Source organism: Pseudophryne corroboree, chromosome 5, assembly GCF_028390025.1.
Source record: "Pseudophryne corroboree isolate aPseCor3 chromosome 5, aPseCor3.hap2, whole genome shotgun sequence".
Taxonomy (NCBI): domain Eukaryota; kingdom Metazoa; phylum Chordata; class Amphibia; order Anura; family Myobatrachidae; genus Pseudophryne; species Pseudophryne corroboree.
The window spans coordinates 737,493,229-737,516,313 of NC_086448.1; the positions used below are offsets into that span (position 1 = coordinate 737,493,229).

Sequence of the window (23,085 nt, forward strand, 5' to 3'; positions counted from 1 at the left end):
TTGCTGTCACACAATGTCTGCCCTGTAATGGAGCCGTGGTTGGGTATGGAAACCCGGCAGTCAAAATACCAACGCTAGGATCCCAACCGCCAGAATACCGGCAGGGGAATGAGCGCAACGAAGCCCCTTGCAGGCTCGCCACAGGTTCTATTCCCACACCACGGGTGTCGTGGACTCTGTACCGCCCCAAGAGTTACAGTTGGAGGGTATGCCACTGTTCTGTCTGAGCTTCTCCTGCCCAAATATCTGGACTACGTCATTCTGGCCAACAAAAGTCTTATGGACAAAAATAATTTGTAGCTGAAATCAGATGATCAGTTCATGTACACAGCTTTATCTTCTGCATCAGCTGCAACAATTAGTCATGTTTTATGTAACTATACATGTACTGACAGGTGCTCTTTAAAAATCCATCAAGACTGAAGACAGGCTGGTGTCATCTGAAAAAAAAGAGCTCTCAGAATAGTCAGATTATATCAGAGAGCCCAAATATCAAACAGATTTACAGGTGCGTTAGTCTGAATGTACAACTTGCATCCATTAAATACGGTCCCGGGGTCAGCATGCAATCCAGACCGACATGATGCCGGCAGTCTCATTACTGACGCTGTCAACTCAATGGTCACGATCCCAACAGGGTTGAGGTAAGTTATTCTACCACCCCCACCCATGACCTCCCTCCTCAGTGCCTAAACCTACCCCCACCCCCTTCTGTAGTTTCACCCTAATCCTCCCCCATTAGTGCCGAAACCTAGCCCCCCTCCCCAGTGCTGCCTAACACCCCCTCTCCGCAGCTTAAGCCTAACTACCCCCCAGCCAAATCCTATCCGCCCCCCCCACCCCCCCACCCACCCCCAGCTGAAGCCTGACTACCCCCAGCCAAATCCTGACCCCCCCCCCCCCTCCCCTCCCCTCACAGGTTTTTGTGTGCGTCATTTACAACATTAAACCATATGTAACCCCAATTAGCAACAACAACAACAACAACAACAACAACGTGTCGACCATTATAATATCGCCCATTTGAACCGGTCTCTCTTTTGACCAAGACGACCTATGAAGCGGATACCCTAGATCAGGCATTCCCAACCGCGGTCTTCAAGGCACACCAACAGTACAGGTTTTAGTGATATCCAGGCTTCAGCACAGATGGTTAAATCAAAATAACTGAGCTACTAATTAAGTCACCTGTGTTCAAGCCTGGACATCACTAAAACCAGGACTGTTAGTGTGCCTTGAGGACCGAGGTTGGGAAACACTGCACTAGATTATAGCAATCCCTTTACAACAAAAGTACTAAAGTCGAAGAATAAATATTACACTACATGGGGCAGTACAGATGGTGTAATGGTTAGCATTACTGCCTCACAGCACTGAGGTCAGGGGTCCCATTCTCACCACGACCCTAACTGTGTGGAGTTTGTATATTTTCCCCGTACTTGCGTGGGTTTCCTCAGGGTTCTCCGGTTTCCTCCCACAATCCAAAAATACACTGGTAGGTTAATTGACTCCCAACAAAAATGAACCCTAGTTTGTGTGTGTATATGGGCAGACTAGATAGGCCAAGTGGTTTTAATCTGCCATCAAATTCTATGTTACATGGCTCGTATTGCCACTCAGCTTTTGCATTTTTACCCAGATTAGAAGACTAAGGGTTGTAGTCAATATCTGTCGGAAAGACGGCAGTTTCCGACAGGTTTAGGTCGGAAGGGGTTCCGACCTATTGAATGCAGCCACGTTTTTTCCGACAAGCTTTCAGAATGCACGTGGATCAGCGGAACAGCCGCCAATCTGCGTGCTTCTGTCGGAAAGGGGACCAAAACCGACAGGTTTTGGTTCCATTTCCGACAATGTCAATCCGACTTTGTAAAAAGTCGGACTGACATTGCCGCCGCCTCCTCCATCCACACTGCCGAGCTGATGATCTTGCGGTCCGGGGTGAGGGGAGCGGCGCCGGGGAGAGCATAAGCAGCAGCGGGCAAATCCGACAGTCAGATTAGGCTCAAATCCAACAGTCGGATTTGGCCACTCTTTAAATAGGGGTTGTCGGATCCAATCCGACAAATGCATTTCGGAATGGATCCGTCTCTTATTGAGTCGCACATAGAAGCCGCCATCAGTATTCAGGCTGCCCCTGCATTGTACTTTTGTCGCATTTAGTGATGCGAATAAGCTGCATATTGTGTCAAAAAATCTCTGGCGCAGCTAAATCACGAAGTCTGTGGTGTGCAAATGGCACTATTTGGTGCGATATTGGGATAGGTGTATGTAAACACATCTGTATTAGTTCCCACATGGCACACCATTTTGGTTGGAGTTTAAGCCCTGTGACACATACTGAATCAGCCATCTTATGTATCAACACTAGGAAAATCCTCACCTGACTACTAGGGAAACCTGGCTTGCTGGCTGAAATTACCTACCTGTTGGTAGCTGTAACAAACAGGCAGCTATATAGGCAATTGTATATACTTATTAAATGTGCATCAATATAATAAATTTTGAGATAATAATAGTTTAAAAAATGGGCAGCTAGATGGGCCAAGTGGTTCTTATCTGCCGTCAAATTCTATGTTTCTATTTCTTATAACCTTTAATAAAGTATTTCCTTTACCAAAGTGGACCCATCACTATAGTACCACAGACTGACAATCATTCAAGTCAAGATGTCACACTGTGTTATGATCACCCCGGGATAGAGAGATCTCCAGCATACAGCTAAGTTATGCAGAAGACCTCAGCCAATATTCTCAACTAGGACTGCGGTCTGAGCCAATTTATCTAGACCTGAAAAGCTAACCTCAAATAGCTAACGCCACCTTCAGGATGCAGCTTGAACTGCACGTGCAGTAAAAACCTTCAACAGGGAAAATACATAGCTGGAAATAGCTCCTATCGGATGAGAAGCCACGTCATGACTTCAACAGTAAATTACCATGTAAACTCACCTGATATCAATGACAGTATTAATTAACTGGATCTTAGGCACCTCTTAATAAATAGGCCCAGTAAAGTTGGGGAGATTTTTTTTACCAGCCGACGCAAAGTTCAGAGAGAATATTAGTAAGTTCAAAATAGTCCATTGCATCCAAAGTAAATGACCCATTTTGTCTGGCTGACAAACTTCTACTGAGGTCATTATGGAAGCGGGAACCACACTGATAATAAGCAGCAATGGCAAATCACATGTTTGACAAAGAATCTCACATTTTGGAGGAGTATCAAATGTTAGTTAAAGTACCAACCAATCAGCTTCTAACTGCTATTTTACAGGTAGGGTTTGAAAAATGACAGAAGCATATTGGTTGGTACTTTCTCTCTCCTCACTTTATCTCTCTCCAAGCCATGATACATCTCACCCTTTATGTGCCACTATTTTTTTTACTGACAAATATATGATGACCTCACTAAGGGGTGTATTCAATTGCTGTCGGAAGCTGCTGTCTTGTCGGAAAGACGGCAGCTTCCAACCTATTCAGTATAGGCTGTTTTTTTCTGACAAGTCAGGAATTCCCAACTTGTCAGAAAACACATGGATTTTGGCCCCATTTCCGACAACCTCCATCCGACTTTTAAAAAAGTCGGATTGAGGTGAGGAGACGGGGGAGCGGGGAAAAGGAGGGAGAGAGAGTGCTTACCGTTGGGGGCAGTTGGAGACGTGGTCGGTGGAAGACACGGCTCCGCTCTGACATCCCCCAGGCCAGGCACCTCTCTCCCGGCAGCGCTCCCCAGCCGGCACTGAGTGTTGCTGACAGTAGCAGCACAGACGGGAGGGAACGGAAAAATCAGACAGTCTGATTTGGTCGTTCATTGAATAGCCCTTGTCGGATCCATTCCGACAAATGCATGTCGGAATGGATCAGACTTTAATTGAATATACCCCTAATTCTTTTTCAGGATATGTATCAACACTACAGTCACAATTCCGGTCCACATGCGGTTAGTTAAGCTACATGTTCACTATCGCACTTGGGGGGTCATTCTGACCTGATCGCACGCTGCAGTTTATCGCAGCGGTACGATCAGGTCAGTACTGCACATGCGCCGGTACCGCAGTGCGTCGGCGCATGCCAGACGGCCGACAGGCAGAGGCGGTCGCTGGGCGGGAGGGGGCTGGACGGCAGCTTTAAGCCACCATTTACAGGGCGCAGTCAGGCCAACGCAGGCATGGCCGAACCGTTGAGGGGGGCGGGCCGCGGCATCTGCTGCGACCCGGGCAGCGAAGAGGTTCTCCCGGCCAGCCGCAGGAGCTGCGCTGGCCGCGATGCTTTTGCACTTCTGCAGGGGGGAGACGGGAGAGGGGAAGGCCAGCACTGACATGAGGGGCGGACTAGTCCTGTGCTGGGCGTCCTCCTGCATGTCTGAGTGCCTGATCATAGCCGTGCTAAATTTAGCACAGCTACGATCAACTCGGAATGAGCACCTTGGATCGCCCTCTGTTTGGTGATTCTGCGTTAAATGCATCTCTGTCATCTCTCTCCATCCAATGGGTGTTACTGGGTGGCAACAGCCAACAACTGGGCATGCACACGGAAGAAAACCATCTTGTGGGCCTGTCACTAGGGTTCCATTCTGTGTGGTGCGTATGGTGAGTGGATGCCATTTTGTGTTATCGCTTGTACCTAGCATGGTGTAGGAGTAAGTGCTGATAAGAGTAATGACAGATGCTCTAACAGACAAAGGCCTGTGCAGTCCCAGATATGTCTAAGAATATGGCCGGCATATAGATTTTGGCAGCATTGAGTGTGACTCGGAATCAGGCCATATTCTCACCTTCATGCCTGGTATAGTCCCAGCACTAATCCCTCTTCTCCTTTAGGATTACACTACTCGTCCCCAGTGAACTAAATATTGGTTCAGTCCAAAAAAACTGCTCCACTTCATAAAAGTGAGAGGTCCGCCCGCTTTACAGGTGTAAACAAAGTCACACTGTCACATTCTACCTGACAAAAGAGTCCCCAACTGCACATGGTGGCATTGCAAAATATGGATCCAGTAATCTGCTGTCACTTTTTGTAGAAACATATAATCAATCAGACAGGTCTGATATAATTAAGAGCCTTGAGATCTTACTGTTTCCGGAAGTATAAAATAAACGTAATGTGTTACAGGGGCCGCTCCGGCAAAAAGATAATTGAGTCGGAGAGGCTAAGTAGTAGAACCGTCATAGTAAAATTACAGTCAATGCTCTTAAACCACAGTTCAATTATTTCAACTGCATTTGTTTATGGCTTTCTTTCAAGAGTGTTGTGTATGTTTATTCTGGGGCTTCACGTTAATTACTTATAGGCAGGGACAGAGGAACGTTGGTGGTACCAGCCTCCCACTGCTTTGAGCGTTGCACCCCCTCCCCTTCTTAACCTAGGTGGAGGTGGTGAAGGCATCTTCTGCTTCTAGAATAGGGATGGCCATCAACCATGTATAGTTAACAGACATCAATGATTTGCCATCGATGGAGGAAGGTTGATTCTTCTTCCACAATCGATGACTGTATGACAGCAATGAATCCCCCCCCCCCTGGAAGGGAACAGTACTTATCTCTGCCCCTAGCGCTAAGCCAAGACCCTCTTGCTGATTGGCGTGCCACCTGTCCTTTACCACTGCAGGGATAACCAACAATGGGTGCAAACCGTTAATGGTTAGCACACGAATGGGCATCCCTATCTCAGACTGGTGGTGTGTGTGTTCGGGCTGTTGCATGTCTGCATGATCAAAGCCAAACACCATGCCCCCAGCCAACCACCTCACACGTGCAAAGCTGCAGGCCGTTTCTCTATGTGCAGTCACTGAGGGGACACTAACGCTACTAATGGGTCAATTTACTAAGATGGGTGTTCTATTCTAGGTGGGGTGTTGCCCATAGCAACCAATCAGATTCTACGTTTCATTTATCTAGCACCTTCTAAAGGATAATATCTGGAATCTGATTGGTTGCTATGAAGAACATCCTATTTTAAATAGGACTCCCATCTTAGTAAAATTTACCCCTAAATGAGTGACATCATGTCGTGTTCTAGATTCCCCCTAGCCAGGGGCGGATTGGGAACAAAAAGCGGCCCTGGAAAAATTTGTACTAGTGGCCCCACATGGACAGCACCAGGGGTGTAAGATCTAGCCATGGGCCATGGCAGCAGCACCCCCCCCCCCCCCCCCCTCCAAGACTTCCCAGATAGTTGGCATGTCCAGCTTCAAGGGAGAAGTTAAAAAGAAATAAAATTAAATATTATGAGCACAGTATATGATACACCTTCAGAATTTAGGAAACTGTATAATTCTTTAGAAAGATATATTTTCTTGCTTATTATACCAACCGTATCCCAATCACTATTCACTCAATCTTATATGTCAGCCAAGCAGGCAGACAGAGCATACACTAGATCAGGGGTGTCAAACTCAAATTCATCGGGGGCCGCATCAGCAGTTTGGTCCCCATCAAAGGGCCGGTTGTATCTGTAGGTCTATCCAAAATTTACCGCTCCACCTGCCTTATATGTGCCCAGCCATCTGCCCCCTTTTAAAGTGCCCAGCCATGTGCCCCCTTTTATAGTGCCCAGCCATGTGCCCCCTTTTATAGTGCACAGGTCCCCATTTTACACATTGCGGCAGGCACAGGTCCCCATTTTACACATTGTGGCAGGCACAGGTCCCCATTTTACACATAGCGGCAGGCACAGGTCCCCATTTTACACATAGCGGCAGGCACAGGTCCCCATTTTACACATTGTGGCAGGCACAGGTCCCCATTTTACACATTGTGGCAGGCACAGGTCCCCATTTTACACATTGTGGCAGGCACAGGTCCCCATTTTACACATTGTGGCAGGCACAGGTCCCCATTTTACACATTGTGGCAGGCACAGGTCCCCATTTTACACATTGTGGCAGGCACAGGTCCCCATTTTACACATTGTGGCAGGCACAGGTCCCCATTTTACACATAGCGGCAGGCACAGGTCCCCATTTTACACATTGTGGCAGGCACAGGTCCCCATTTTACACATTGTGGCAGGCACAGGTCCCCATTTTACACATTGTGGCAGGCACAGGTCCCCATTTTACACATAGCGGCAGGCACAGGTCCCCATTTTACACATTGTGGCAGGCACAGGTCCCCATTTTACACATTGTGGCAGGCACAGGTCCCCATTTTACACATTGTGGCAGGCACAGGTCCCCATTTTACACATTGTGGCAGGCACAGGTCCCCATTTTACACATTGTGGCAGGCACAGGTCCCCATTTTACACATTGTGGCAGGCACAGGTCCCCATTTTACACATAGCGGCAGGCACAGGTCCCCATTTTACACATTGTGGCAGGCACAGGTCCCCATTTTACACATTGTGGCAGGCACAGGTCCCCATTTTACACATAGCGGCAGGTACAGGTCCCCATTTTACACATAGCGGCAGGTACAGGTCCCCATTTTACACATTGTGGCAGGTGGTGGAAGGAGGGAGAGAGAGAGAAAGAGAGGAAGGGAGAGGGGCTGACTTACATTTGAAGCGGTTCTCGCCGCTCTTCAGCCGCCTCTCCCTCCTCGTCTGCGCGGCTCCCTTCTCCCTCCTCCGACGGGGTTTCGTTGAATGACGCGTTTGCGCCGTGACGTCACGACGCAATCGCGTCATTCCGCGAAACCCCGCCCCCCCCCAGCTGGGCACTCGGGAGAAGGGGGTTTCATGGCGGCGGCACCGCGGGCCATCAGACGAGGTCTGGCTGGCCGGATTTGGCCCGCGGGCCTTGTCTTTGACACCCCTGCACTAGATCATTTGCAATCACAGGCTAAGTGGCAAAGTAATTTTCATATATGCAAATTATTTTGCATCTTATTCATTATGTCTATAAATAGGACCACATGTCCTCAAACAAAACAGGCCCCACGGGTGCGTAGGCCCACCGGGAATCTTCCCTGTGAACCCTATGCCCAATCCGCCTCTGCCCCTAGCTAACAGACTAGTTTCGCCCAATAGTAGTGCAGACCTTTAGACAAACTTCTATAAGTAATCGCAGTATAAAGTCAGTTCAGAGGTCATTGTTTCAGTGTTTATTAGGATAGCCTGTAGATTATAAGTGTACCATACATTGTACAATCATTCCCAATATTAGAAGCCACTTCAGCATTAAACAACCTTTGTAACCGCACCAAGCCTAAGGACTAATGTTTTTATAGTTAGAGCATAACAGAGATTTCTGATGGCCAGATCATCACTCATATTTCCAAATAACAGCTCTCAAACGTAACAGTGGTAAAAACACGTCAGATTATAAGCGGCGATGATGTGTGAATAACGGAAGCAATGGAGCATTTGGAAATCAATGTAATCAAGAAAAGTACACTTTCCAAATACTGAACCCCCCCTCACCACAAAAGATACTAGTCATGAAGTGTGTGTAATATATTCATACACACATTTATATAATACTAATATCTACCTACACATACACGTCACGCAACCAATTATTTTATTGGAGCTGATCCCTGTATAACTATGTGAGTGCTTGTGGAAAGCCTAGTAAATCTTGTTACCTGGACTGATCCTGGGCAGGCAGGCAGGTGTGGGTAGCACTGATCCTGGGCAGGCAGGTGTGGGTAGCACTGAGGGGCCAGGCAGGCAGGTGTGGGTAGCACTGATCCTGGGTAGGCAGGTGTGGGTAGCACTGATCCTGGGCAGGCAGGTGTGGGTAGCACTGATCCTGGGCAGGCAGGTGTGGGTAGCACTGATCCTGGGCGGGCGGGCAGGCAGGCAGGTGTGGGTAGCACTGATCCTGGGCAGGCAGGCAGGTGTGGGTAACACTGAGAGGGCAGGTAGTGGATAATAGACACGTGCAGCAGGAAACACATAGATGCACTGATCAGGGAACATGCTGCTCTATGCTGCCGGTCCTGTACCATGCACTGGGCATTATGCAGCAGGCAGACCCGGGGCACCAGCACCCAGTCACAGGACATTACACTTTGCATAGTATGCTTCCACATCCCAGTCACACAAAGCGCAGGAGACGCAATCCCAGCCAGAGGCTCTGCAGTGAGCCTCTTAGACACAGCCACCACCCCCTCCATGGAGAGGACACAGGAGGGCCGGCTCCTGGCCCCCAGCCCGGGCTTACCTCGCAGGTGGCTCTCCTGGATGTAGGGGGGCGCGGTGGGGGTGACATTGCCGGAATGAGGAGAGATGAGAGGAGAGCGCTCGTCCATCCCATCAGCAGCCATGACTGCAGCAGCTGCAGCTCCAGCAGAGGGGAGGGAGGGAAGGAAGGAGGCAGCCCAGCTCCGGTCACATTGTACATGTCAGAGGGCTGGTAATCAGGGAGGAGGAGGGGGGAGGAGACATGGCGGACCCCTCACTGAGCTGCTGGCATAATACAGGCGACAGCCAGGAACTTCTGCTATAGGCACACTACTACCCCATGCATCCTCAGTCACCATCAGTCTGATGTTATATATCTGTATGTGCTTCATAACCCAGGAACATTGTCCATGTTTCCAATCAGGCATACCCTCCAACTGTAAATTTTTAATAGGTACGGTACCTTTTTTTTATGGTATGTACCGATTTTTGGCTCTCCAAAATTCCATTGAAAGTATAGGAAAGGGGCGTGGCAACGCCCCCCTTTACCCGTGGTCACGCTCCTTTTTCTAATTTGTACCGATTTTTATGTGTGAAATGTTGGAGGGTATGCATCAGGCTGTGTTTCAGGTAATACGTTTAATTTGCTGGCTATCGGAATGCTGGCGTTCAGGATACTGTCGCCGGAATCCCTACAGCTGACAATGCTGGCAGATGGAATGCCGGCGCAACAGGACTATTCCCATTCGTGGGTGTCCACGACACCCATAGAGTGGGAATAGAACCTGTGGCGTGCCACCGAGCCTGCAACGTGGCAAGCGCAGCGAGCCCGCAAGCCCCACTGCCAGCATACTGGTGGCCGGCATCCCGGCCACCGGTAAATCATACTGAACCCGTGTAGCATGGTACAAATAATGCCTTGTGTTCAGTAACGGATCTTGCCACGGGCAAGCAGGACTTTTGCCCAGGGCGCCGCCTTCCGGTGGGCGCCGCACCATGGCAAGATCCGCTACTCTGTGCCCCCCGCTGCCCGCTGTGTCCCCCGCTGTCCCCCGCTGTGAAGGGAAACTAGACGCTACGAGTCTAGTTTCCCTTCGTGTAGAGGACCTTTGCTATGCGGTGCGTGATGACGTCATCGCGCACCGCACAGCATTGTGGGACTGACAGACGCTAGGGGTCATAATTGACCTCTAGTGTCTGTCATCCAAGGAAAGGAGCGGCACCGGCGGAGATCTGCAGCGGTCGGGAGCGGGGATAGTAAGTATTTGGGTTTTTTTTTCAGCGGCGCTACTCCACTGTACAGGGGGCGTAACTGACCACGCCCCCTGTATGAAGCCACACCCCCATTTCCCGCCCGGGCCGCCGAAGGGTCTAGAACCAGCCCTGCTTGTGTTACATGTTGATACCTTCCTGGTCTATCACAAATGACTGTGCTTCTTAGCAAAATGTTTAAATGGTAAATCCACAATAGCGGAATTCTAATCCGTTATTTCCATTCCGCACTTTACTAGCAGTACCGTGATTTAGGGATGTCCGACGTAAAAACCAATTGGTTGGCAACCCTCGATGTCTCCGATCCAATGATAATGGCTCTGCCGTTTTATTTTTGCAACCCTATGGCAGTGGTGAATTTCCCATTAGGCACGTGCCTAGGGGTGCCACTTGCTGGGGGTGGCACATGGACACTTGTCTTATTACTGTCAGTCTGAAATTTCCAAGTAACTACAAAATATTTCCACTGTACTGCACCGTATGTTATCTTGAGTGGAGTATGTATGGGTAGCACATGCACGGGCTACCCAAGGAGGCTGTCCTACTTCATATATATGTATACATAAAAACAATCGTTTTATTATTAGATTATATTAATGTGACAATTGCCAAGTGAGGGCTTATACCCAAACAATGCAAGTTATAAAATTGTGAGTTGGGGGGTGGCCTTTACTGTTGTGTCTAGGGGCGCCCTTACTCTTAAACCACAACCACGTGACCCACTTGAAGTTAGAGTCAGCAGATAAGCAATGTCTTTTTGGGGCTTTTGAGGAAAATTGCTAGTACAGAAGCTTATAGAAGAGCCAGTTCCCAACAAGAAATGACAAGTGATAGCTAGCTTACACTATCACTTTTATCCACTTATCTTCTGTGCATGTGTGGTCATCTCGCCATGCACAAGTAAAGGCTTCCGGCGAGGGACGATGAATATGAGCCTCTAATGTCTTCTAAGGATGGTGTTAGCAATCAGGGCCAAGCTATGAAATACTAAGCTTTTTGGAGTTTTGTAAATTACAGTTTGTTATCCCCATAGACAGTTATGGTAATGGCTGTACTGGGCAGGTATTTATGTTAAGTATCTTCAGCATCTTATGCTTTAACCTATTGATTAATAGACTTGATATTGATATTGGGGGTCATTCCGAGTTGATCGCTAGCTGCATTCGTTCGCTGTGCAGCGATGAGGCAAAAAAAGGCACTTCTGTGCATGCGTATGCGGCGCAATGCGCACGCGCGAAGTAGTATTACAACGAACGATGTAGTGCGAAGCATTTCAGTCGCACTGCTGGCCGCAGAGTGATTGACAGGAAGAGGGCGTTTCTGGGTGTCAACTGACTGTTTTCAGGCAGTGTTCGAAGAAACGCAGGCGTGCCAGGGAAAACGCAGGCGTGGCTGGGCGAACGCAGGACATGTTTGTGACGTCAAAACAGGAACTGAACAGTCTGAAGTCATCGCAAGCGCTGAGTAGGTATTGAGCTACTCTAAAATTACACAAAAAAACTCTGCCGCCGCTCTGCGATCCTTTCGTTCGCACTTCTGCTAAGTTAAAATACACTCCCAGTGGGAGGCGGCATAGTGATTGCATGGCTGCTAAAATCTGCTAGCGAGCAATCAACTCAGAATGACCACCATTTTCTTTAGCCATGCGACACCGGCCGTGTTGACTATTGAAGAGTGCATAAGCCATATGGATGATTAAAAATGTTGATTTGCTCCAGAGGTTTCCTTTAACTACCGTATTTGCCGGCGTATAAGACGACTGGGCGTATAAGACGACCCCCCAACATTTCCACTCAAAACATAGAGTTTGTTATGTACTCGCCATATAAGACTACCCCTGCCGTCTCCCTGTCACTAGCAGCTGTCTGGTCCGCCCTTGAATCCATATTATGGATACCTGTAGTACCAGTATTAACCCACCACATAAAGTTGTAAGCCCCCCTCACCTGCAGCTTCCCTGCAGTGCTGCCGCTGTCCCCCCTGCCTAGGCCGCTGTCCCCCCCCCCCTTCTTATGCATACCATGATACTCCAAATCTCTTATACTGTAAGAGACATGTCAGTGCTGCCGCTGTCCGCTGTCCTCCCTGCCTAACCGCCTGTCACTGCTGAATGTCGGCTCCTGCTCAGTGACATGAGCCGGGTGCTGCACTGTAACAATACGTGCAGCACCTGGCTCCTGTCCCTGTGTAGGAGCCGGACTTCACACAGCTTCACCCGCCGGCAGCGCCGTACACTCACCGTACACTCACACAGGTGAGATAGAGGCACTTCACGGGGGAAGTGGGGGGGGGGCAGCCAACATCATCTTCTTAACCCCCTGGATTGCTGAAAACGGGGGTCCGCTCGTGAGGCCACGCCCCCTTATGCTAGGCCACGCCCCTGTTTCGCGACTTCCCGCACCGGGTGTATAAGACGACTTCCCGCCCGGCGTATAAGACGACCCCCCGCTTGGAGGCATGTTTTTCAGGGGGAAAAAGTCGTCTTATACGCCGGCAAATACGGTACATGAAAAACTGGTAACCTTATTGCCATAATATGAGCAACACAATATTGCAACCTCTCAAGCTGATTCTACAGTCCCCATAAAAAATTCTAAAATATATATTAAAAAAGTAAAAGGCAACAGCACTAATTTACGGGTCAATTTACTTAACCATGGAGAGAGCTAAAGTGACAGATTTTAAGGGATCTATTTGCTAAGCCTTGGAGATAGATAAAGTGGATAGAGGTAAAGTTAGCTCCTAATAGCAATGTCTTTGAAAAATGACAGTTGGGAGCTGATTGGCTGATACTTTATCCCCGTCTACTTTATCTCTCTACACTCCTTCCCCTTTATCTCTCTCCAAGGCATAGTAAATAGAACCCATATGTGATGTTAGTGTATTAATATTTGTAGACACTCCCTTACTAATAGGTGTAAGCCTGAATCTTTAGTGATGGTCCCTGGGACCAGGGGAATGCTGGGAAGTGGGTGGTCCAGTGTGCAGTGTGCCTGGAGTTGGAGGGAATAAACAGCACAGCAGTGAACTCGCTTGTCTCTGTGTCCTGAAGACTGGATTTACAAACGTGTGAACAAAACATGGTGTCAGAAGAAGTGTAACTTGGACTGCTAGTGCTCTCAGAGTGTGAAAGAATCTTGCAGAAGTCTGTGGCTGGGATACTCAGTGTCTGGAAAACCTGCCGTGTGCTCCTATCTTCAAACAGTGAGTAACCATGGATAAACTAGCTCCTCCAACCGGCATGCTGATGTCTGGTAACTTGTCTGAAAACTGGAAAAGATTTAAGCAAAGGTTTAATATATATCTTGCTGCATGTGGAACTGATACAGAGTCTGACAAAACTAAGGCATCCATTTTCCTCCATGTGATAGGAGAGGATGTGCTGGACATTTATAATAGTTTTCAGTTTGCTGAGGGGCAGAATATGGTGCTATCTTCTATAACGCAAAAGTTTGAAGATTACTTTGTGCCAAGGAAAAATGTGACATATGAAAGATATAAGTTTTTCACATGTGATCAGAAGTCTGTAGATGGATTTGATCAGTATGTTACAGAGCTGCAATCACTCAGTAAAACCTGTGAATTTGGTGATTTAAAGGATTCACTGATTAGAGATCGTATTGTCTGTGGAATACCTGATAATGGACTCAGAGAGAGATTACTGAGAGAGCAAGACCTAACACTAGAAAAGGCAGTGACTATGTGTAGATCTGCAGAAATAACTAGATTTCAAGCCAAAAAGTTACACAAGGAAGTTGATGCTGCTGTCCATGTAGTGCAGAAAACAGAGCCATGCAAACCTCCATTCTCAAGAATGAAGCAGTCTAATCCACAGTCTAATAAAGAAATGTGTAGTAGATGTGGAAATGCTCACAATCCTAAAATGTGCCCTGCTTATGGTAAAACCTGCATGAAATGTGGTAGACTTAATCACTTTGCCAAATGCTGTAAAATTAAAAGTAAAACAACCAAAGTGCATGCTGTTAAACAGATGAATTATTTGTGGATTGCATTGAACTTTGCAGTGCAGATAAGAAAGAATGGATTGTCCCTTTAACTGTGAACGAGATTGTCATTCCCTTTAAGCTTGATACTGGTGCGCAGGTACATTTAATATCATTTTAAGACTATAAGACTTTTAGAGTAAAACCTAAAATTCTCCCAGCCAAAGTGAAAGTTACAGGGTACACTGGGGAGGAAATTCCTGTGAAAGGTACATGCTTAGTGACACTGAAATATAAGGGACAACAGTTTAAAACATCTCTACTGATTATGGATAAAAATGTGCAACCGATTCTAGGATTAAGTTCCTGTGAGAAACTAAGCTTGCTAAAGAAAGTTTTTATGGTGACATCACAAGTAGAAGATGACTGCAAATCGATGTTTACAGAATACAGAGACTTGTTTGAAGGTCTAGGTTGTTTGCCTGGAGAGCATAAAATAAATATAGATACGCAAGTTTTTTCAGTGATACACCCCTGTAGAAAAGTGCCGTTTGCGCTGAGAGAAAAACTGAAACAAGAGTTAAATCGCATGGAAGCCTTGGGTGTGATACAGAAAGTTGATGAGCCTACTGAATGGGTAAGCTCCTTAGTAATTGTTGAAAAGAAAAATGGACAACTCTGAATATGTCTAGACCCCAGAGATTTAAACAAAGCTATTAAACAAGAACATTTCAAACTACCAACCAGAGATGAAATCATGTCGCAATTTGCGAGAGCAAAATGGTTCAGTAAATTGGACGCATCTTCAGGATTCTGGCAAATGAAGCTAGATGAGGCCAGCTCAAAGCTTTGTATATTTAATACACCAGAAGGTCGATACAGATTTCTTCGACTACTATATGGAATATTGTCTGCTCCAGAATTATATCACAAAAAGATACACATGATTTTTGAACATATTCCAGGTGTTGAAACAATGATGGATGACATTATTGTCTGGGGATCTACAAAGGAAGAACATGATTCTAGATTGAGACAAGTAATGGAACTAGTCAAGAAAGTGAATCTAAAGCTAAACAAGGACAAATGTGAATTTGGCGTAAATACAGTTACCTTTATGGGCGACGTGGTCTCGGATCAAGGTGTAAAACCAGACCCAAGGAAAATATCAGCCATAGTGAACATGGAACGTCCTAACAACAAAGACGACGTCAGAAGATTCCTAGGAATGATTACTTACTTAGGAAAGTTTATTTCTCAACTCTCTGAACGAACAGCCTCTCTTAGATGGTTGTTGGACAAAGATAACGAGTGGATGTGGTCACATGAACAAGAAGAAAGTTGGCAAAACTTGAAACAGATCATTACAGAGCAACCAGTGCTAAAATTCTTTGATCCTGCGAAAAGAATAAGAATTTCTGCAGATGCTTCGCAATTTGGCCTAGGCTCAATTTGGCCTAGGCTCAGTGCTGTTACAAGAACATGAGGATACATGGCAACCAGTAATCTATGCATCAAGAGCACTAACAAGTGCTGAAACAAGGTATGCTCAGATAGAAAAAGAACTTCTAGCCATCACATATGCATGTGAGCGATTTCATCAGTTTGTGTATGGTCAAACATTTACAGTGGAAACTGACCAAAAGCCATTGGTAGCTATCATGACTAAATCATTACATGACTGTCCCATGAAAATTCAACAAATGCTTATCAGACTACAGAAATATGATGCAGAAAATACATGTACATTGCTGATACACTTTCTCGTGCTGTGGACAAAGATGAAGGTTCCAAAAGTCTGATGGATGAAGAGATAGAAGCCTATGTTAATTTGATCATAGCTTCTCTACCAGTGTCTCTTGCAAGACAAGAACAGATTAGGAAAGAAACTGAGACAGATGACACAATGAAAGTGTTGAAAGATATCATTCTGAAAGGTTGGCCAGCAGAAAAACATGCGTGCCCGCTGTCTATCCATGATTATTGGATGTACCGCAGTGACCTTACAGTTGTCGATGGTATTATTTACAAAGGCAATAGGTTTGTAATACCTGCACGACTAAGAAAAACTATGCTGTGCAAGATACATGAAGGCCACTTAGGAGAAGAAAAATGTAAGCGGAGAGCACGTGAAGTTATGTATTGGCCAAGAATGAACCAAGACATAGCACATACTACAGCTGCATGTGAATTATGTCTTACGTATAGACCGAAACAACAAGTCGAGTCACTGAGTCCTCACGCAGTGCCAGAGAGACCATACCAGGAAGTTGGCGCAGATTTGTTTGATTGTAATGGGAAAACGTACATTGTCATGACTGATTATTACTCTAACTACCCTGAGGTGAAGACACTACATACAACTACTAGTAAAGCCGTAATCAATTGCATGAAGTCAATCTTTGCAAGGCATGGTGTTCCTATGGAAGTATTCACTGACAATGGTCCTCAGTTTTCCAGTGCTGAATTTAGACAATTTGCTGATGAGTTGGAATTTGTCCATATTACGTCAAGTCCCCACTATCCACGCTCAAATGGGTTGGTGGAAAGCAGAGGCATCACTTACCTCCTGGACACCCGGTGCGGCAGCAAGGAAAAGGGGGTGGAGCTTCACTGGAAGGGGCGGGGCTTCACGGCCCAGCGCCCATTTTTGTCATTTGAGGGTCCGGAAAGGGGGTGTGGCTTTGCGGAGGGGCGTGGTTTTGATGGGCGGGGCTTCGTGTCACGACTGACACCCGTTTTCTTTAGTTACTGGTGGGGTTCGGGAGGTGCGGGCTGCTTGCCGGGGAGTGCTGTACCTGCAGCGCTGGCTCCTACACAGTGACAGGAGCCGAGTGCTGCACATAATGTAACAGTGCAGCACTTGGCTCCTGCCACTGAGCAGGAGCCGGCATTTTGGTGTCACCCCTCGGCGGGTGACACCCGGGAGCGGGCCGCTCCCCCCGCCCCCCCCCTTGTGACGCCACTGGTGGAAAGTTCAGTAAAAACTGTAAAGGGTCTCATGAAAAAAGCTCAAGAAGGTAAAGAAGATTTCTACAAAAGTCTTTTAATCTACCGCAGTACACCTTTACAGAATGGACTTTCTCCTGCACAAATGCTGATGGGAAGGAGGATTAGAGCAAATCTCCCGATACATGATGAACTTCTTAATACACATAACTCAGCGTTGGTCAGACTGAGTAAGGAACGTCAACAGGCGAAACAGAAACTGTTCCATAACAGGCGAGCAAAAAGCTTATCTGATCTAAGGAGAGCGAAATGACTACATAGGAATGGAGAGAGTTAAACCTCCTGTGAGGGGTGGACCTAGCTGTGAGGAAAGTACAGCCCATGGAAAAAGGGGAGGGTTAATATATATAGGGAATGCTAGGCCAGCTTGGTCTCTCTTGCTGCTGAATTGCCTTGGTGAGTGCTGCATAGCAGAGTCTCCACAGTTTTCTTCAAAGTTATCCTCTGCCTTGTTTGCTCTAGCTTCATTTATTAAAGCCACTTCCCTTCAACGTATCCCCTGTCTGTGATGGCCGCATCTCGTCCTCGCCGTGCCGCCGGGACCCCAGCCCGTTACCGCTCATCAGGCGGTGGGTCTGGGCCTGAGGACGGGCTGGCTGGCACTGTTGACGGGTTCCCGTCTTCTGGGGCCTTCGCGGGCGCTGGTGTGGACGGGGCGCGGCGGACCCGGTCCTCATTGCCGCTGGGTTCCGGGCCGGTCTTGTCGGCCGGGCGCGGGCGGCGGGGAGGGCTGGGGGCACAGGCAGGATGCCCGGAGGTAGACGGGCATCGGCCCTCACCTCCGGGTGCAGTGTTGGCGGCTTTGGTGCCGCCTTCGGGCGCCCGCGCGCCGAGGTGGGCGGCCGACGGAGGCTGCAGTTTTGTCCCCCTTCTCTTCCCCCTTGTCGCGGCCGCGAGGCGGTGCCAGGCGAGGGGGGCTGAGCGGGCGGGCGGCGGTGGCAAGTCGGACGAGGCCTGTCGCGGGGTCTCGTCCGACAGTTCTCCCTGCAGGCACGGACGGAGGGTTAGTAGCGGGAAGCGGAGGGCCGCGTGCGCGCACCCCGCTCTCCACAGGTGTCGCCGTTCGCTGGTGTCCTTGTCTCCCCTGCTGCCTCCCTTGCAGCCGGAGTCCGGCGGGGAGCGGCGGCGGGGGGGGGGCGCAACAGAAGCGAGCAGGGCAGCGGGGAGTCCCGCCGCGGCGCCCTCCCAGCGGGCGGAGGGAGCTCCGGCCTGCGGGGGGAGGACGCACGCAGGGGGTCAGACAGTGGAGGCAGCGCTGGCACTGAAAGGTAGGCACTGGGGGGGAGCAGTGACTGGTGGGGGGCCGGGCCGCTGGTGGTCAGGGGCGCTGCCGGTTCCCCATCGGGCCAGTCTTGGCTTCGGGCATCGGGCCCTCTGTTGGCGCCTGTCGGGCGACGGGCAGGGAGGCGCGCGCCGGCATCTGCTGGGGCTCCCGCGGGTGCCGGCAGTGAGTTTTGGGGTGGTCAGGACCCCTCCGGAACGCTGGCGTCGGCCCTGTCAACGGTGGTGGCGGCATTGGGTCCGCTGCCCGCTGCCGCATCCCCGGGGGTGGCAGGGTGTTCCGGCGCGCACGCAGTAGCAAGCGGGTCCGGTGCGCGGCCAGGGTCGGCGGCGCAGCGAGTTGCTCGCGCTTGCCGCGAGCTGGGGGCGGCCGCGGCGCAGCTAGGTCGTCGTTCCGTCCGGGACGAGCAAGGGCGCGAAGTGGGGACGCCTTCACCCCGGGGTGCTAGGCATGCGCCTCGAATGGTTTCTGGGTCCTTTGCTCCGTCTTCTTCCTCAGGTGATCGCGGCGAAGTTGAGATGGTGGGGAGCGAGGAAGAGGATGTCGCATTTGCCACACCGGAGGATTCCCTGTCCGAGCAGTCGACAGCATCAGGTGAGGTTGAGCAGTCGGTGTCGGGCTCCAGCACGCGCTCTAGTTCTTGCAGCTCTTCCTCTTCTTCTTCCCTGTCATCGCCGGCGTCCGAAGTCAGTAGCACGACTAGGGCGAAAAAGCGCGCAACGAAATACGCCAAGAGGGCGGCGGGGCAGCAGGAGAGGCGGAAGAGACGTAAGCGGCTTAGCGAGGACGCTCGCAGGGCCAAGAAGCGCCGCGATTTGCCTGGGGTAGTCCACTGCGATTACACTGCCGTGATGCGGGGACTGCGGAATAGCTGCCGTAGGAAGATATGCAGGGGCGATTACGTTGATATGTTCGTCTTGATGAAGGACGCAAAGAAGGACTATAAGTTAGCGTCAGCGAAGAAGGGCATCGGTTTTTGCGTCTTCGCGGCTTGTTACCTAGAAGATAGGCCTGACGAACATATGAACGTCAATAGATACCTGCATTTAATTCATGATATGCAGCGCACATCGTCAGGCATCGAATGGCAGATGTATGACGAGAAATTCCGGGAAAAACAGGACTGCTTGCAGGTGATTGACTTTGGTTGCAAGGACGTGGAAGTCTGGCTCCAGGTCACCCGGGCTTCTCAACCCGCTAGGGAGCCCCGGTATCCGGGGGCGGACGGGCATCGCGCAGGGTCGTCCGCCCAAGGGACCGGCGCGGACGGCGGATCGGGCAAGACAGGTAGGTCGGCCGTCCGTGGGGGGGGGGGGGGGGCAGGCCGCCGCAAAAGGGAAGTGCTTCGCATTTAACAATGCGTCCTGTTCCTTCGGCAAGCAGTGTCGGTTTCGACATTTGTGCTTGCAATGTGGCGGCTCCCACCCAGCCTCTATCTGTTTTAAAGGCAGTCGCCAGGGTGCGCGGGGTAAGCAAAGTTACCCAAGACCGGGCGCGAGCGGGGGCGCTCCGCAGGGCACCAACGCCAATTAATTTGGATACAATGGCCAAGTGGTTGGATTGGTATCCGAATAAGGCGGACGCTCAGTTTTTGTTTCACGGTTTTCAATTTGGTTTTCGCTTGCCTGTTGCGAGCAAGGTTTCGGTCCGGGCCCAACGGAATCTCCAGTCTGCTCGTGCCTTGCCGTCGGTTCTGCGGGAGAAAGTGGATAAGGAGGTACGGCTGGGTAGGATGGAGGGACCGTTTAGCTCACCCCCGGTGGATGACTTGTTCATCTCCCCAGTGGGGGTAGTTCCCAAGAAGACTCCAGGTGCTTTTAGGCTCATTCAGCATCTTTCTTACCCGTCGGGGTCGTCGGTCAACGACGCGATACCGCCGGCTCATTGCTCGGTGGTGTATCAGTCGTTTGACGAGGCGCTAGAGTTGGTCCGTATTTACGGCCCTGGAGCCCTGATGGCTAAGATCGATGTGGAATCCGCGTTTCGGTTGCTGCCGTTGCATCCGGACTCATTCCGTTTTATGGGTTTTCGGATTGGAGCGGAGTATTTCATCGACAAATGTTTGCCGATGGGATGTTCCGTTTCCTGCACGTTTTTCAAACGGTTTAGCACATTCCTACATTGGTGCATGGAGTCTTCATCAGGGGGTCACGGAGTCGCCCATTACCTCGATGATTTCCTGTGTGTGGGTCCGGCGAATTCGCCACGCTGTGGCGACTTGCTGTTCAGCATCCGAGCTCTGTTTTTTCACTTTGGAGTTCCTGTGGCCGAGGATAAAACGGAGGGGCCGGTCTCCTGTTTGTCATTCTTGGGGATAGAAATCGACACGGTGGCGGGATCGTGTCGACTGCCTCCGGACAAGGTTGCGAAGCTCCGCGAGGCTATCTGCCGGTTCGTAAGGTCGCGCAAAGTCACGCTGCGGCAGGCGCAGTCCTTGCTGGGCCTTTTGAACTTTGCTTGTCGGGTAATCCCGATGGGCAGGGTTTTCTGCCGGAAGCTGGAAAGGGCGACTGCGGGGTGTGCCAGGCCGCATCATTTCGTACGCTTGTCCTCCGAGATTAAGAGGGATTTGGCCGTATGGGCCTCGTTCCTGGAGGACTTCAACGGGGTGTGTATATGGCAGGCCTCAACAGCGCTGGGCTGCAGCTGTTTATCGACGCGGCGGGTTCCTCCGGGTTCGGTTGCTACCTTGAGGGATCTTGGTGCGCGGCTTTGTGGCCGGCGGAATGGCATCGCGAGTGTTTAACTAAGGACCTTTTGCTGCTGGAGCTTTTCCCCATTATGGTGGCGCTGGAGGTTTGGGGCTATCGTCTGGCACATCGCAGCATCCTGTTTAGATGTGACAATCTGGGCTTGGTGCATGCGATAAATAACCAGAGGGCGAAGTCGCTGGTGGTCCTGAGGGTGCTGGGGCAGTTGCTGTTGACATGCTTGCATAGGAATGTGTGGTTCCGCGTGCAGCATGTGCCTGGTCTGGAGAACGGAATTGCCGACGCGTTGTCACGAGGTCAGTGGGAGAGGTTTTGTTTGTTGGCACCCGAAGCCGATGAGCAAGGGTTTCAATGTCCCGGTTATGTCTGGCAGGTGATTGGGCCGGACTGGAGGGTCTAGCGATGCGGTCAGTCGCTCCGAACACGCTCAAGGCTTACGGACAAGCTTGGAGCGAGTGGGAGGAGTTTGTTCAAGGACGAAGTCAACAAGGTAAGAGCGGGCATCGGTTGATGCTTTCTTTTATTTGGCAGTTGTTTGTTACGGGTAGGTCCAGAGCGGTGGTATCCCGGTACTTGGCTGGTATTTCGTTCTTTAACAAAATCAAGGGTGTCCCTGACGTGACAAAGAGCGGGATTCTGCTTAAGGCGATGAAGGGATGGGCGTGCGTGGCGCCAACGCCGCCTGATAGGAGGCGGCCCATTGATGCGGCCTTGCTTCCGGCTGTCATCATGGCAGTTGGCAGTATCGCGTCGTCTATTTTTGAGTCGCTGCTGTTCCGGTTGGCGTTCTCAATGGCTTACCACGGTGCCTTTCGGGTTTCGGAGCTGGTGGCGCCATCTAAGCGAGCAGATTCGCGCATGCTTCTCGAGGACGTGGTGGTGGGTGAGAGGTCCTTACTGTGCAGATCGCGTCGCTCTAAAACGGACCAAGTAGGTAGAGGTCGATGGGTCACCTTGGTTTCGGCGTTGGAGGAGAGCATTTGCCGAGTGAGGTTGGCAGTACAATATGCGGCAGTGCGGCCCGATGGTCGGGCGTCGTGGTTGCTGCATTATGACGGGCTGCCAATGACGAAATATCAGTTTCGTTGGATGCTGGGGCGCTGTCTGGCGAGCTTGGGCCTTCCACCCGCTGCTTTCGGGACGCATTCCTTCCGCATCGGGGCTGCGACGGCGGCTGCGTCGGCAGGGTTTTCCGTGGCTGAAATCCAGGCGGTGGGGCGATGGAAGTCGTCGAGTTACAGACGATATATTCGCCCCGTTGCATGATATGTTTGCTTGAATATGGTTTTGTTTATTTGTACTTGTATAAGTCCTGTTGTAAAGTTCAGTACGTCCTTGTGTGGTGTATCTGTTTGTCCCCCCTGTTTATCCTACTCAGGGATTAGCCACTCGCCGCTGCTGGCAGCGGGGGTCTGGAGTTCTTCTGCGATTTTTTGCCTGACTTGACGGACTGAATTCTAATCCACAATTCGTCTGATCAGTTCTAATCAAAGTCCCTCAGCAGGTTTTTACATGTTTTTCCCATTTTATACCCCCCCCCCCCTGTTTATTTTCTTATTTTAATTTGATTTTTCCCATTGTGTGTTTATGTTCTGCTTCAAATTGGCTGGAAGCTTGTGCAGATCGGCTAGGCCATGACTTCTGCAAGACACGAAAACCCAATTTTTTCTTTTGGCAGATCCTTCAGGTTAATGCGTTTAATAAACTCTGCTTTAGATACTTATTAACCGATTTTTTACCCCTTTCCTTCTCTTCAGGTTGGGTAGAAGATGATTTGGCAATCTGGGTGGTTGGCCACT

At 49.9% G+C, this 23,085-nt stretch overlaps 1 protein-coding gene across 2 annotated transcripts in view; it reads right to left on the reverse strand.

Annotated features, from left to right (window-relative positions):
* PIP4P2 (phosphatidylinositol-4,5-bisphosphate 4-phosphatase 2) overlaps positions 1 to 9,339 on the reverse strand; it is a 135,810-nt gene extending 126,471 nt beyond the window's left edge. Inside the window, exon 1 of one of the 2 annotated variants that reach the window (XM_063924086.1) lies at positions 8,528 to 8,965. In XM_063924086.1, the coding sequence (XP_063780156.1) occupies positions 8,528 to 8,864 (337 nt within the window). In that variant the 5' untranslated portion in view covers positions 8,865 to 8,965. Of the gene's footprint in view, positions 1 to 8,527; positions 8,966 to 9,108 lie in introns of those variants that run through there. The other variant, XM_063924087.1, reaches the window with a different exon arrangement.
* Between the last annotated feature and the right edge of the window lie 13,746 nt (positions 9,340 to 23,085).